The sequence below is a fragment of the Camelus ferus genome, chromosome 1 (genome assembly GCF_009834535.1).
Source record: "Camelus ferus isolate YT-003-E chromosome 1, BCGSAC_Cfer_1.0, whole genome shotgun sequence".
Lineage (NCBI taxonomy): Eukaryota > Metazoa > Chordata > Mammalia > Artiodactyla > Camelidae > Camelus > Camelus ferus.
Window position 1 is genome coordinate 107,818,840 of NC_045696.1, and position 13,322 is coordinate 107,832,161.

The window sequence follows — 13,322 nt, forward strand, 5'->3', positions numbered from 1 at the left end:
AGCAGGATTTGAAACCACCAAAGCAATAACAGCATTTAACTTGTTCTTTTGAGTCCTTCTAATGAACATAAATGATCCAATGATCATCACCTTAGGTGACAGAAGTTTTAGAGCTGACAGTGTATCTTTTTGATTTTCCGTAGGTCTGTACCTCCAAGCAGAGGTCTGATACGGTCCTAGGATAAAGAGTTCCTTGACTGTGCTCTTAGTTCTCTTAAGACAACTCTATGGAGGCCTTGCTGAAGGAAAGCTAAAATTTTACAACAGATGAAAAATAAAATTTCCTTTCCCATATTGTAGGCAACAAATATAAAATGCTTTAGAAAATATTAAGTTCGAAGTACAGTATTAGAATCTAATGCATGGGTGGTATTTTGTCTCCTTTTTTAAAAATTAAGTTTTAGATACCCAAATAGCAAATACACATTCTTTTAAAAGAATATATTATTCATAAGGCTAAAGTCTCCTTTGATCCCTGTGAACCTCTCATTCCCAAACCCAAATCCCCAAATTCCCATCCTCAGAGGAAATCACTGCTCAGTATGAGGTGTTATTCTTCCAGATCTTTCTTTATAAAGTCTTGTTGGGGGTTCAAAGAGTTACTCTCTTTGAAACTCAAGCTTGTTTACAGTGCTACTCTTTCAAACATAAAAATGAATTGCAAGTGTGCTTATAGCCAGAAGTGTGTAGTGCTTATCTTAGTGAGCGCTGATTCATATTTGACAATTTGTCTTTATTTAGTTTTGCAAAAAGGGAAAAACAAATAGTTAAATCATGCAGGCTTCTCCACCCAAACACACCGTAACATTTCCAAAAGTCGAGCAAATGACTTATCTCATTTGATCAATCTAGAGTTTTATAAACAGTCTGAACAGTACACAATGACATAGATAAGATGCAGGGAAAATACACAGAATTTTATTAGTTTGATTACCTTAGCAATTAATGTTATGCTGTGAAACCAATTTTTCTTTGACTAGCATTAAGATCATAACCCTCAACTTTTATCACGGAGCCTGGGATATTGTAACAACTTGAAATTTCCATTTGGGTAGTAATGATTATATTCAGCATGATCGTTACCAGAAAGTCAATTACATGCTATCTTTCCTCAGAATTTACATTTCTTACATTCAGTTCTAAGAAGGGAATACAATGAAACACATTCTTATGTCTGAAAATCTGATTCTTTGGGTAACCTAAATTAAGAGCCCTATCTTAAATGGAATGGTATTGGTAGCTGTACTTTTGTAATTAGACTTTTGAATCCAAATACTGACCAAAGTGAAAAGCGAGAGGACTTTGGTAGAGAGAAACAAAGTAAAGCCATGTAAAAAGCCAAAATACAAACTGAGAAATTGAATTTTGCTGAGTCTTAGAAATAGTTTAGATCATTATGGCTAATAAAACATTTAAACCATACCTGGCTTCTAAAAAAAATTACCTTTTTAGTATTTTTAATCTGAAATTTAAGAAAAAATAGCTTCCCTTCCCTGGTAAAGGTTGGATGGGATAGATTTCATGTACCACATAAATACTTTTAATCCTAATGATTTACCAGTGTTTTGGTTATTGCATGTATTGTTTCCTAAATATGTAGTCATGTTTAAGCTTTTATTCTTTTGTGAACTATCAGAAACTAAGTTTAATAGTTACCACTTTCTGTAACAGTTAAATGGAGGATCAGTTCTGATCATGAAGGTAAAGTAACAGGAAACTGGGAGGACGCAGACAGGAAGGATCGCTGACTCAGTAACTATCAGTTGTTGGTGCATTTTCGAAATTCTCTTTTTCTCTACTTTTTGCCTACTGTAGCCCAAGGTTTGATTATTTCAGAGTTTGGCCTTCACACCAGCAAGGGAACCAATGTGGGATAGAAAGGGAGCTATTCTGACATTCAGGACTTGTGGTTAAAACAAAAAATCCAGGGGAAAACTTGATGACTTTGACAGGTGGATATTGAAAAGTTTCTTGGGGGTTTCTTATACTATCAGAAATTCCCATCTTTTTAAAATAGTTTATTTTCAATTTTATCTTCAAGGATATTGCAGGATTTTGGTGGATTGTGGCTTGCTGAAAAATGTATTCTATAATGACCACTGTAGTAAAAATGAAATAGCTTTTTTTTTGTTTAAATGGGTGCCATCACCGTTCTCATCCATTTTTGTGATAAATACTTAGGTCGATGCAATATTTCGAGTAGTTTGTTTTCAACGTGAAGCAAAGAAAATGTTTATATTGAGGACTTCCCTGTTAGCCTTCTCTAAGATTCAGTGATAAAAGGAGTATGTCTAGTTAGGAATTTTCATATATATTTAGATCTTCAAGTAGGCCTGATAGGAAGTGTAGATGGGATATCAGCTAATTTGGAGATTAATAAATCATTCAGTAAGTCTCTACAAATGTTAGATGAGTTAAAAGGAAACAAAGTCTGAGTCAAATTCTGTACTTGTCTTCAATTAAGTTTTTCTTCAGATTTTATATAAGAGCCACAGTAAGGATGAGGAAAGATTATTTAGAGCTTGCCAGCAAGGTTGGAAGGCCTAGTGGTTACAATACCTGAGGATGTAAAGTGACTAGCAGTTTGGCAGGTCATTGTGAAATTACATTAAACCAAGTAAGTTCAAGATCTTTGAACTCCAGTACACATATAATTAAGAGAAGTCTCTGAGATGTTTTGGCAGTGCTTTTATTACCAGGGCTAATTCAGTTCTGGAGGCCCTGACTGCTTTTTCAAGTTCCAGAATTTTCTGACTCAAGTTTTCTGCAAGTGAAGGTTTCTTCTGGGCTCCATGGGAGCCCTGATGGGCCTCAGGGATGCTGGACAACAGAGGCAACTCCTGCTTTTGTGCAGAGAACTGTGCTTGGCACTGTCCCCAAGAGATCCTTGGTACATTCAGGGGTGAAGAGTGCTGATTCACAGACTGGTGATAGAAACAAATTTGCTTCTGAGGAAAAGCTCTGTAAGAGGTTTGAGGCAAATTGGAGGAGTCTCCCAAATTGAGTATGTGTATCCAGAGCTATTGCTCAAAAACGTTTAAAAGTGCCTACTGCAGATACACATTTGCAGAAATCAAAGTCTTTAAAAAGCAGTTTGCAAACTAGAGCATCTCTTCACAAGAAAAAAAAAAAACACTTAAAGTACGCATCTCCCTTTCACGTAGACGTCGGCAGCTATCCTTCATCCACTGACTGAAGCTTGCCACTCTTCTCTGGAAGGCTTGAGGTTACTATTTTATTGCCTTTGTTTCCAATTTCAGAGGGAGAGGCAGGTTCCTCTGTTTCATAATCTTCAAAGGAGCTGAAAGAACAAAGCAAAAGTGAGTTACTGATTTTTTTTAAAGAAGTTTTAATGTTTGGGTAGAAGTCAGTATGGCAAACTAGAGACTGAAGACCAACTTGCCAAAGTACCCTGAGGTGCTAAATGGCAGCTGAGAACAGCTGAGCCGCCCTGGAGGAGACAGTGCTCTGGAAGAGAAAACACATTCTCCTTGTTCCTTAAAGCTCAGGTTAACATTAAGAGTATGTTGAAAATGTGCTACTGTATCAAGCCTTCCGTAGGGGCCTTGATGGGAATGAGAGCATGATGGATGATGCTAGGTTAGGGAGGGTATGAGGTCCGGAAAGTATGAGCTTTACATGAATGCTTTCATGAAGTGGCTTCCACGCAAAGTGAGGGACTTTCTCACCTCTCAGACTGCTTTATAGCTTCCGTGAATTCCAAGGAGTACATTTAAGATGTACATACATCTGTGTACACACAGCAAACCAAAGCCCATTCATGGTTTTCCTTCCATTCTTTGCAGAATTCCATAGCCTATTCCCTCTGCTCATGCCCCCTGCAGAGGTTATTTGTATCCCCTGAGTTCCATGCCCTCCAGGCTACGGCTAAGGATGGCTTTAGGCAGGAATGACAAAACATTTTACTTCGTGGGAATGATGGCTTCATCTGTGCAGAAATTTCTGGACATAAAGGCCTTTTATCAAAAAGGTACCAAGACTGGCTAGTAAGGAAAACTGTGCTGAGGCAGGAATACCCAGTAGGTGGCAACTATTCATAGAGGGTAGAGAATGTTAAATTTGTATTAAGCCGATTTGATATTTGGAAAACTTTCTAGTTTATGATTCTATCAGGAATTATTTACAACTGTCCTTTTGCAAAAATATTCCATACTTAACTTTAGTTTCTACTCTCCCCTCCTCTCTTTGCTTTAATGGAAGTGAAGCAGGGTTGATGGTACAGCCTCCATCTCTGGGCAAAAAAATTCTCAAAAGTTAATTCTGGAAATGCAGTGTCAGACACTGGCTGCTTATTTCCTGCCAGAGTGGAAGACATTTTCTTCCTCTTGGTGACCTAACTTGCTGTCTTCGAGCTCTCAATGCAGATCAGGGAATAAGTTAAAGAGTTAAGTTTGAACTGAGACTCATTCAGTAAATATTTGAGCTACTGTTGCTAAGCATGAGCCAAATGCTAGGAATACAATGGTGAAAAAGACTGAACCCACCCCCTTCCTCACAGCACTTGTAGCCATTAATGGAGGCCATCTGGATAGTGGTTAAGTGGTTTAGCCTCAGAGCATAGGCTTTGGAGTCCAAAGTCGGGTTCTAATCTCAGTTTGGTCACTTTGTGTCAGTTTGGTGACATTGGGCTTGTTACTTAACCCCTCTGCATCAGTTTCCTCCACTATTAGCATTTCCTTCCCCTTATAAGGGTTGAATGGAGATTAGGTGACAGGGCCTATAAATCAGAAACTCTTGGAAAATATAAGGTACTATTCTCATGATGGAACAGTGCAGGGGCTTACTGAAGCAGAATGGTGAAAACTAATCCTATACTGGGAGGCAGGGTCACATTTTTTGTGTAACCTGTGAATAGAATTTTTGTTTTTACAAAAGAATACATATTTTCCCCCCACTGTAACTTCATACCACAAATGGACTTCTAACAATGGATATGATCCATTCTTGTACTTAAAAATATTCCATGCCCAATGGGTTGGATGTAGTGGAATGTCACCTGCATTTATTCTGTACTTTCAAGGGACTAAGAGCAGTAATATACACAGAAACTTTGGAGGAATCTTATGGATTGAAGGAGTTTATTCAAAACCTTGTCAGTGTCCTTTTGTCAGTGTCGCGGTGACTCCTCTTACCCTAATTCAGTAGTTCTCAACTGGGGGTCATCCCCCCAGGGCCGCTGATGGGGACATTTGGCAATGTCTGGAGAGACACATGTTTTTTGGAGACATACTTGACTGTCAGAACTGGGTCGGTCCTATTGGCATCTAGTGGGTAGAGTCCAGAAATGTTGCTAAACATCCTACAATGTGCTAGACAATGCCTCACAACAGAATTACCCAGCTTAAGACAATCAGTGCTGTTTTTGAGAAACCCTGCTCTAAGTCTTGCCCCTTCAGTGTCAGTGCGTCCCAGAGTTCTGGACTAACTTCCTTCATTTTGTGCTTCCTTGAGCAATCAGTCTTTCTCATGATTTTATCCACCACTTGTTCACCTGTGGTTTCTCAGTGTACATGTCCAACCTCAGCCTCTTTCTAAGCTGGAGATGCCACGTATCCAGCTGTCTGTGTGGCTCCTCCAGTGTGGCAGCATGTACAAACCGGGGCCCGTCCTTCCCACGCCCCTGGCTCTCCCTGTTGTAGTGAACACCATGATCTGCCCACTCAAAGCCGTAAGCCAAAGTTATTCCAAGTTCCCTTTTTCTCTCCCCTCCCCTCTTCAAATCCAGCCAGGCTCTCCCACCATGCTCAGCACCACATGGACGCAGTGGTGTCTTCATCGCCGCGGACTAAGTTCGGGGCACTCTGCTTTCCTGCTCGGGTCCCCGCAGTGGTTTTCACCCGCTAGCCTTCCTGCCTCTGCTCCTGTCGCACACCCTCTGCTACGGCCATGCCAGACTGTTTACAGTGTCAGAGCGGGTTGTGGTCGTGGGACCTGATGCTGCTAAGTGTTTTCCAGTGGCCTGCAGTACCCTTCTCCCTTTGGTTACCTTGCGCTCATCTTTTAGTCTGAGATGTCACTTAAAAGGTTCCCGATTCCCAGGACCTTGGCTACCACCATCTCTTATTTAGACGCCTGTAATGGCTTCCTTATGGATGACTCCTGGCCTCTCCTCTTACACCTCTACCAGTCTAGCAGAGCAATCTTCAAGAAATCCAAGTGGGGTGACAGTACTTCCTTGCTTAATTCTTCAATAGCTTCCCTAGGCCGGCATGGTCTGGCCCCTGCTCATCTTACCAGCCACATTTCCCTCTGTTGCTTACCATACTCCAGTGACACTGGCCTTTTAACACACTTAACAGAGTTTCCTTCCTCAATGCCGTGGCACATAGTTTTCTCTCTGTCTAGAACATTTTTTTGCTCCCTGCTTTTTGCCTGTTTCCTTCTCAACTTATAGGTTCTCATCACCTCCTCATGAAATTCTTCCCTCAGCACCCTAAGTTGCAAGCCTCTCTCCATTATCAGTTTACCCTGTGAATTTTTTCCATAATTATATAATTAAATGTCTGTCATCCCCACTCAGCTGTAGTATGTCCATCTTGTAACTCACTGTTTTCCTTGGGTTGTAGTACAGTGTCTGGCACCAGGTGCTTTAAAGGTCATGCTGAATGAAAGATGATGCCCTAATGCTCCTGCAAAACGATGGGTGGAGTCGTTGGGGAAGGCTGGGGTTAGTAAAGTGGTGAGAACGTGGAAGTCATCTTGAGGTCACTGAAGTCAGAACTGTGAGAACCGTAATCTTTATCCTGTTCTCCAAGAATTCCTGAGGGTGAGAGAGTGTTTACTGATTCCTTCTAAATGACCACTTTCAGATTTACTTGAAGGTCATTGGGATTCCTCTGGGATCAAATGAAGATCATTTTATGTTAATTGGCCACTTTTAAGTGAGTACAGGAGTCAATTAAAGCAGAACTCAGTGTTCACAGTTTATTAAGAAACTCTATGGATCAAACTGAGAACAAATTCTTTACCTTAGTAGTTAACAGTATTGTTAACATAGGGAAAAAACAATAGTTCATGTATTTTTGCTAGCACTATGACAGGCAATATGTTTCCCTAAGTCAGTTTCCCCTTTCAGATGAGCAAATTTTGGGCAAAAGAATTAAGGCTAGTTCTGCAGATTCCCGGGACGGAAGTATGATAGCTGGAGTTAGCAGAAATATGTGGTCTGAAAAGGGATTTGTGTGCAGTTTCAGGGTCCTGTCTGGGAACTGCGGCATGATTTTACTTTTGGGATTCTCACTATTTACAGGGGCAAAGGGATAGAGTGTTTGTTTCAGGGCTTGTCTGAGGAAATCTAAGATATATGGTGGCTATAAGCATAGAATAAAATGTTAAAACAGTTCTCTGATTTGTAGTCTATAATGCTTCCGAAATAGGAAAGGATGAATTTTACCTTTATAGTTTTAAGAACAGCTATTTCAAGCCATTTGTATAAAATGGACTAACTGAAATACTCGGTTCAAAGAATTTTTTTTTAATTTTTTATTGATTTCTAATCATTTTACAATGTTGTGTCAAATTCCAGTGTTCAGCACAATTTTTCAGTTATTCATGGACATATACACACGCATTGTCACATTTTTTCCTCTGTGAGTTATCATAACATTTTGTGTATATTTCCCTGTGCTATACAGTGTAGTCTATTCTACAATTCTGAAATCCCAGTCTATCCCTTCCCACCCTCCGCCCCCCAAGAATTTCTTTTTTGATCCATTCAATGACTAGAAAAATCTTTTGCTTCAATTTTTGTTAAAGTTTCCAAATATGTACCACCTACTCTCCTGCCTCAGAAACTTGATCACATTTCATTTCTGATGGCTGAGGGCCTCTTGTAGTTCTAGGGTCGTGAGCCATCTGTGTTCACTGCTACTGTTTTGGATGTAGATAGTATAAAAATTTGGGTTAGGTATATTCTGATTATGAACTTGAAGGGAGGGACAGGGTTTAATTCATTTTTATTACCAACCACAGTGTCTGGCAAAGTAGGTACCAGTGAATATCTATTGAAGTAAATTAAAATTGGGCATTGATTTGTTGAATGCAGAAAAATTAAAATATATTAACTTTAGGTTCAAATAAAGACTATTTACTGACCATTATTAAAATAATGACTCAACTATTCTACTTGTAAGATTATAATTCATGCCCCAGCATACACACGTGTTCCCCACCTTCATTACTGCTGCTCCTTTGCTGAACTTCCCCACTTCACTGAAGACATTTAGCTCCTCACAAGCCTTTACTCCAGACTTGACTCTCACTAGCGTACATTCTGGAAGATCACTCCAGTGGGTTTTGGGTGGCCTTCTTTGCCTGCAGTGTCTTATTTTTTCCAGTGCTGATTGAAGTAAATGGTAGAACTCTTACAAAGGCTAATTCAATGTATGTTTATATTTAATATAAATAAAGGGGGTCGCTCGCTCTCCTGCATTCTGAGACGGCCCGCACTCTGTCTATGGAGTGTGGATCTACTTTTACTTTAAACTAAACACCCCCACACCTCTCCATCTCTCTCCCTCTTGCCTTTCTGAGATGGCCCACATTCTGTGTATGGAGTGTCTATCTCCTAAGCCGTTTTCCCTTCTGAGACAGACCCCACTCTGTGGAGTGTGTATCTCTCTAAATAAACCTGCTTTCACTTAAGAAAAAAAAAAAAGGAAAAGCCACCTTTAAAAACATTCAGTAGAAAACAGTTCTTCTAAATTATGTAAATGTCTAATGACAGGGAAAATGGATGTGTTACTGCTTGAGAGAATACCCTGCACCATTATAAGTCATGTTTTTGAACACACTAGTAACATTAAGCATCAAAAGGAAATATACCGAAGTGTAAATAATGGTTATACCTGGATGACTGAACCAAGGGTGATTTTAATATCTTTATATTTTCCATTTTCTGCAGCAAGCCTATCTTTACTAATCAGATAAAGACTCAGAATAAAAAAGAAAATTGTGCTTAATCTAGGTTAATCAAATGTAAAGCTATTGGTGAAATACCAGAATATCCTGTAAGAAAGTATTTTTAAGATAATGTGAGACTTTTAACTAAAAATCTGAGGCAATCAAGTATTTGCCAAATTGGCAGAAAAGCTTGTTTCTGATTATTGCAGGTCTCAGTTTAAGAAAGCAACATGGAGTACCTTTTAGCCAGCTTTTAACAATTTTTGTGGCATTTTAAGCTTACTGAAGAAATCGTAAGAATGTTAATTCAAACAAATCTGGTGTCATAACCTGTTATCTCCATATAGGTGACACATTTAGTTGAACAAGTTTATGTAACTGGTACCCTGGCTTTCTGGTTTCCCCTGTGACCATTCATTAGCTTGGCTGAATTTATACAAAACGCTGTTGTATGCTGTGATCGTGTTGTGTGCTAGATGGAATAATTCACGATGTTTGCAGCCTCATTCCTGTACCCTCGGCCCTCTTTCACATCACTGAAATATGGAGTCATTCCTAGGTTACCTATTATTTTTAATTACTAGGTTACTTATTGAAAGCATTACCTTGAATCAGCTGGTACAGGCACTGCCCAAAGGCGACCTATAATGTTAGATGGTAAAGTAGATGGAGAATTTCAAGTTGTTTTTGGAGGGTCAAGCTGTCTGGGCTCCTGCAGTTATCCTTGTAGTGAGGGTAGCTTCTGCATTATTGCTGCCTTCTGTGCCACTCAGTAAATATCTTCTGAGGTCACATCCCCGACAGTCTGCCAGGTGCTGGGGTTACCAGATGAGTAAAACATGGTGCTTTTGCCCTAAAGGAGCCCATGTTCCAGTGGAATCACCAATGGGTCCACTGTCCCCAGAACTTACATGCCAGACGCTGTCAGATACATTATATACATTATCTCTAGTTCTGAGAACAGTCCTGTTGTTCACGCAGCCGATATGTACTGTGTGCCAACTGTGTGCCTTGTTCTGTGTTCTGGGAATGAAGGGGACGAGGTCGGCAGTGGAATGCTAATGTTACACCTGACTGAATTCTAGTTCAGAGAGGTTATGTAATGTGGCCAGGATCACAGCCGTGGTAGTAATAACAGCCATTGTTGATTGATCACACAGGCACTATGCCTAAGGGCAAAATATAATATATACATTGTTTTATTTAATCCTTAAAGAGGGCCGTGTGGCAGGCGTGTCCCCACTGAGGCTTGCACGCCTAAGTGATAGAGCAAGGATTTGAATTTAATAAATCTGTCTAACTCCAAATTCTGGGCTTTTAACCTTTCAGTAATAGTTACGATTGGTCAGGTGTCTCCTACGTGCCAGGTGTTTATGTGTATGAGGTTCTCACAAGCTTGGAAGGTAGCTGCTGGTATCTTCTGAACCTGAGCCTCAGGAGTCAGATAACCTGCCCAGCTGGCGAGTGGCAGGCAGAGCCAGATCTGTCTGGCTCCTAAGCCTCTGCCTTTCCGTGGTACTACCCATTCTTCCTCCCTTTCTAATATTTGAGTCTGGTAATTTCTGTTGGACGAACTCACCCTGACTTATTTGTAATTCTTCTTGAGATGAAGCACTTGGTGGTGTAGCCTTGGAATTCTGGGTCTGGAATTTCGAACCATGGCGGTCAGCTATTAACAGCTGTAAACAGGCCTCGTTTGTTGACATTCTAGTGCTCGCTCTGCAGGCTGCGGCTGTCGGAAGGCTCCTCTCCCCTCGAGACCTCGTCACCCACATGTGCTCTGCGCAGCCCTTAGCTTATCTCCCACAACATGAGAAGAGGGTGTCCAGCAGAAGCCTCTCATATACACACTGGTCGAATTTCACCACAGCTGGTCTCTGCTTCTCCCTCTCGTGACCCCTCACCTGTCCTTCTGTCTGCGTCCCTTTGTCTCCTGTCTCTCCCTTCCACACACTTGGCTCCTTCTCTGAGCACCACCACAACTAGAAAAAGCCTTTTGCTTGAGCCAATTATTCTCTTTAGCTGCCATCAGGTTCTCATCTTTTTAGGCTAACAAACTTAAGTGTTTAGACCTGTTATCTCTTTTTTTTTTCTTCTTTTAATGCAGGTTACAAACCAATATGTAGTATAAAACTCCGTTTTTGTAAAACAAATGACTTATCTATTTGCAAAGAAATGTGAAGGATATACTCCTAAATGATAAATCAGACTGTCTCTCGTGGTGGATTTTAGGTGAAGATTTTCATTTCTATTTTCTAACTCAGTGAATACATATTACCTATGTCAACAGTTAAAGGGGAAAAATAACTTTTTCCTGTTTATGGAAGTAATACATGCTCATTATACAAATCTTGTAAGTTACAGAACAGTATAAAAAGCCAAATTACTTGCAATCCCACAGCCCAGAGTTAACCGCTGTTAATATTCTGGAGCCTTATCATTTAGCTTGTGCAGATAGCGACACACATTTTTAATACTGAGATTATATCACAATTTTATAACCCTCATTTTTCTGTTATGTTTTTGTGCAAGCACTAAATTTAAATGTCTGCATTATATGACACACGGATACCATGACTTACTTAACTATTATTGTACATTTGTGTTGCTTTGAATTTTTTTATTTTAGAATTACCTGTGACCAGTGCCAATCGTTTGGATAGAACAGTTCTATCTAAATTCCTGATTATTTACAATAGATACCCAGAATTAGAATTGTGAGTCAAAGGGTATAAATTCAGGCTTTTGCAACATATTGTCAAATTAATTTCCAGGGGGGCTGGGCCAATTTGCTTCTGCCAGCAATATCTGAAAGTGTTTGTCCTACTGTACAGTGAGCCTGGAGTGAGGTGTTACTACAACCTGCAGCTTCTGTGAGAGCAGTTCGGGCACTATTTTAATTGCACCTGCCTGTTTCTCCCTGCTAAGGCAGGGATCCTGTCTGTGCTCACCAATATCCAGTAATGCTTAGTACACAGGAGGAATGCAAACATTCATTGAATTAATACCATCTTTAAAAAATTACTACCAATTTAATAAGCTATACTTCTTTTGCCTCTCACTTTTAAAAAAAGTTTAATTTAACTTTAATTTACATATCATAGAGTTCACTGATCATAAGTGTTTAATGTGCTTTAGTAAATTTTTACAACTGTGCAACCGTCGCCACAATCCAATTTTAGAATACTTTCATCTCTCCATCTGTCCCTCCTCTCCCTTGCGTCTGTCTGCATTCACTTTCTACTCTCAATCCTGGAACTAGACAACCACTGACCTGCTTTCTGGTTCTATAATTTTGCCTTTTCTAGAAATTTCACATAGATAGAATCAATAATATGTAGTCTTTAGTGTCTGGCTTCTTTCCTGTAGAATGGTATTTTTGAGATTCATCCATATTGTTACATGTATTAGGAGTTCTTTTATTTATTGAGATGTAATTGACATATAATAAGTTGCTCATATTTAAAGTGTACAATTAATAAATTTTGCCTTTTGCATATACCTGTAAAAGCATTGCAACAATCAAGATCATGAAATAGCCATCCCCCTACAAAAGGTTCTCATTCTCCTTTATAACCACTATGGCCCTCCCCACTGGTTTGCTTTCTGTCATTGTAGATTAGCATGCGTTTTCTAGAATTTTACATAAATGGAAATCATGCCAAATTGGAATATACTCTTTTTGTCTAGCTTCCTTCCCCTGGCTTGAGATTCACTCATATTGTTATGTTTGTCAATAGTTCATTCCTTTTTTTTTTTTATTGCTGAGCAGCATTCCATTATATGGACATACTGTATTTTTCAGTTTACCAGTTTAGTGGATATTTGGATTATTTCCAGTTTGGGGCTACCATGAATAATATTGCTATAAACTTTCATGTACAAGTCTTTGAGTGAACATTTCTCTTGGGTAGATTCCTAGGAGTGGAATTGCTGATTCATATAATAAGTGTGTTTAACTTTTTAAGAAATTGCCGAATGTTTCTAAAGAGGCTATATAATGTTACATCCCCATCAGTCCAATGTATGAGGGGAGGCTCCAGCTTCTCCACACTATTGCCAACTGGTGATTTTAGGTGTTCCAGTGACTGTGTAGTGAATCTCACTGTGGTTTTAATTAACATTTTCCTAATGTCTAACGATGTAAAGCATCTTTTCATATACCTATTTGCTGTTTGTACCTCTAATTTAGTTAAATGTTTATTCAAATATTTTGCCCATTTAAAAAATTAGATTGTCTTTTTTTATTATTGAGCTGTAAATATTCTTTATATATTATGGATAGAGGTCTTTATCAGAATGTTCTGGAAATATTTTCCCCTAGTGTGTCTCTTGATTTTTTGAATGGTGTCTTTGAAGAACAATCGTTTTTAATTTTGAAGGAAGTCCAATTTATTAAT

The 13,322-nt window shown here is 39.3% G+C and overlaps 1 protein-coding gene across 5 annotated transcripts in view; it reads right to left on the reverse strand.

The window, feature by feature from the left end:
- Positions 1-712: 712 nt before the first annotated feature.
- Positions 713-13,322, reverse strand: part of PPP2R3A (protein phosphatase 2 regulatory subunit B''alpha) — a 148,370-nt gene continuing 135,760 nt past the window's right edge. For all 5 annotated transcript variants that reach the window (XM_032488015.1, XM_032487996.1, XM_032488003.1 and 2 more), the window contains one exon: positions 713-3,301. In XM_032488015.1, the coding sequence (XP_032343906.1) occupies positions 3,175-3,301 (127 nt within the window). In that variant the 3' untranslated portion in view covers positions 713-3,174. The remainder of the gene's footprint in view (positions 3,302-13,322) is intronic.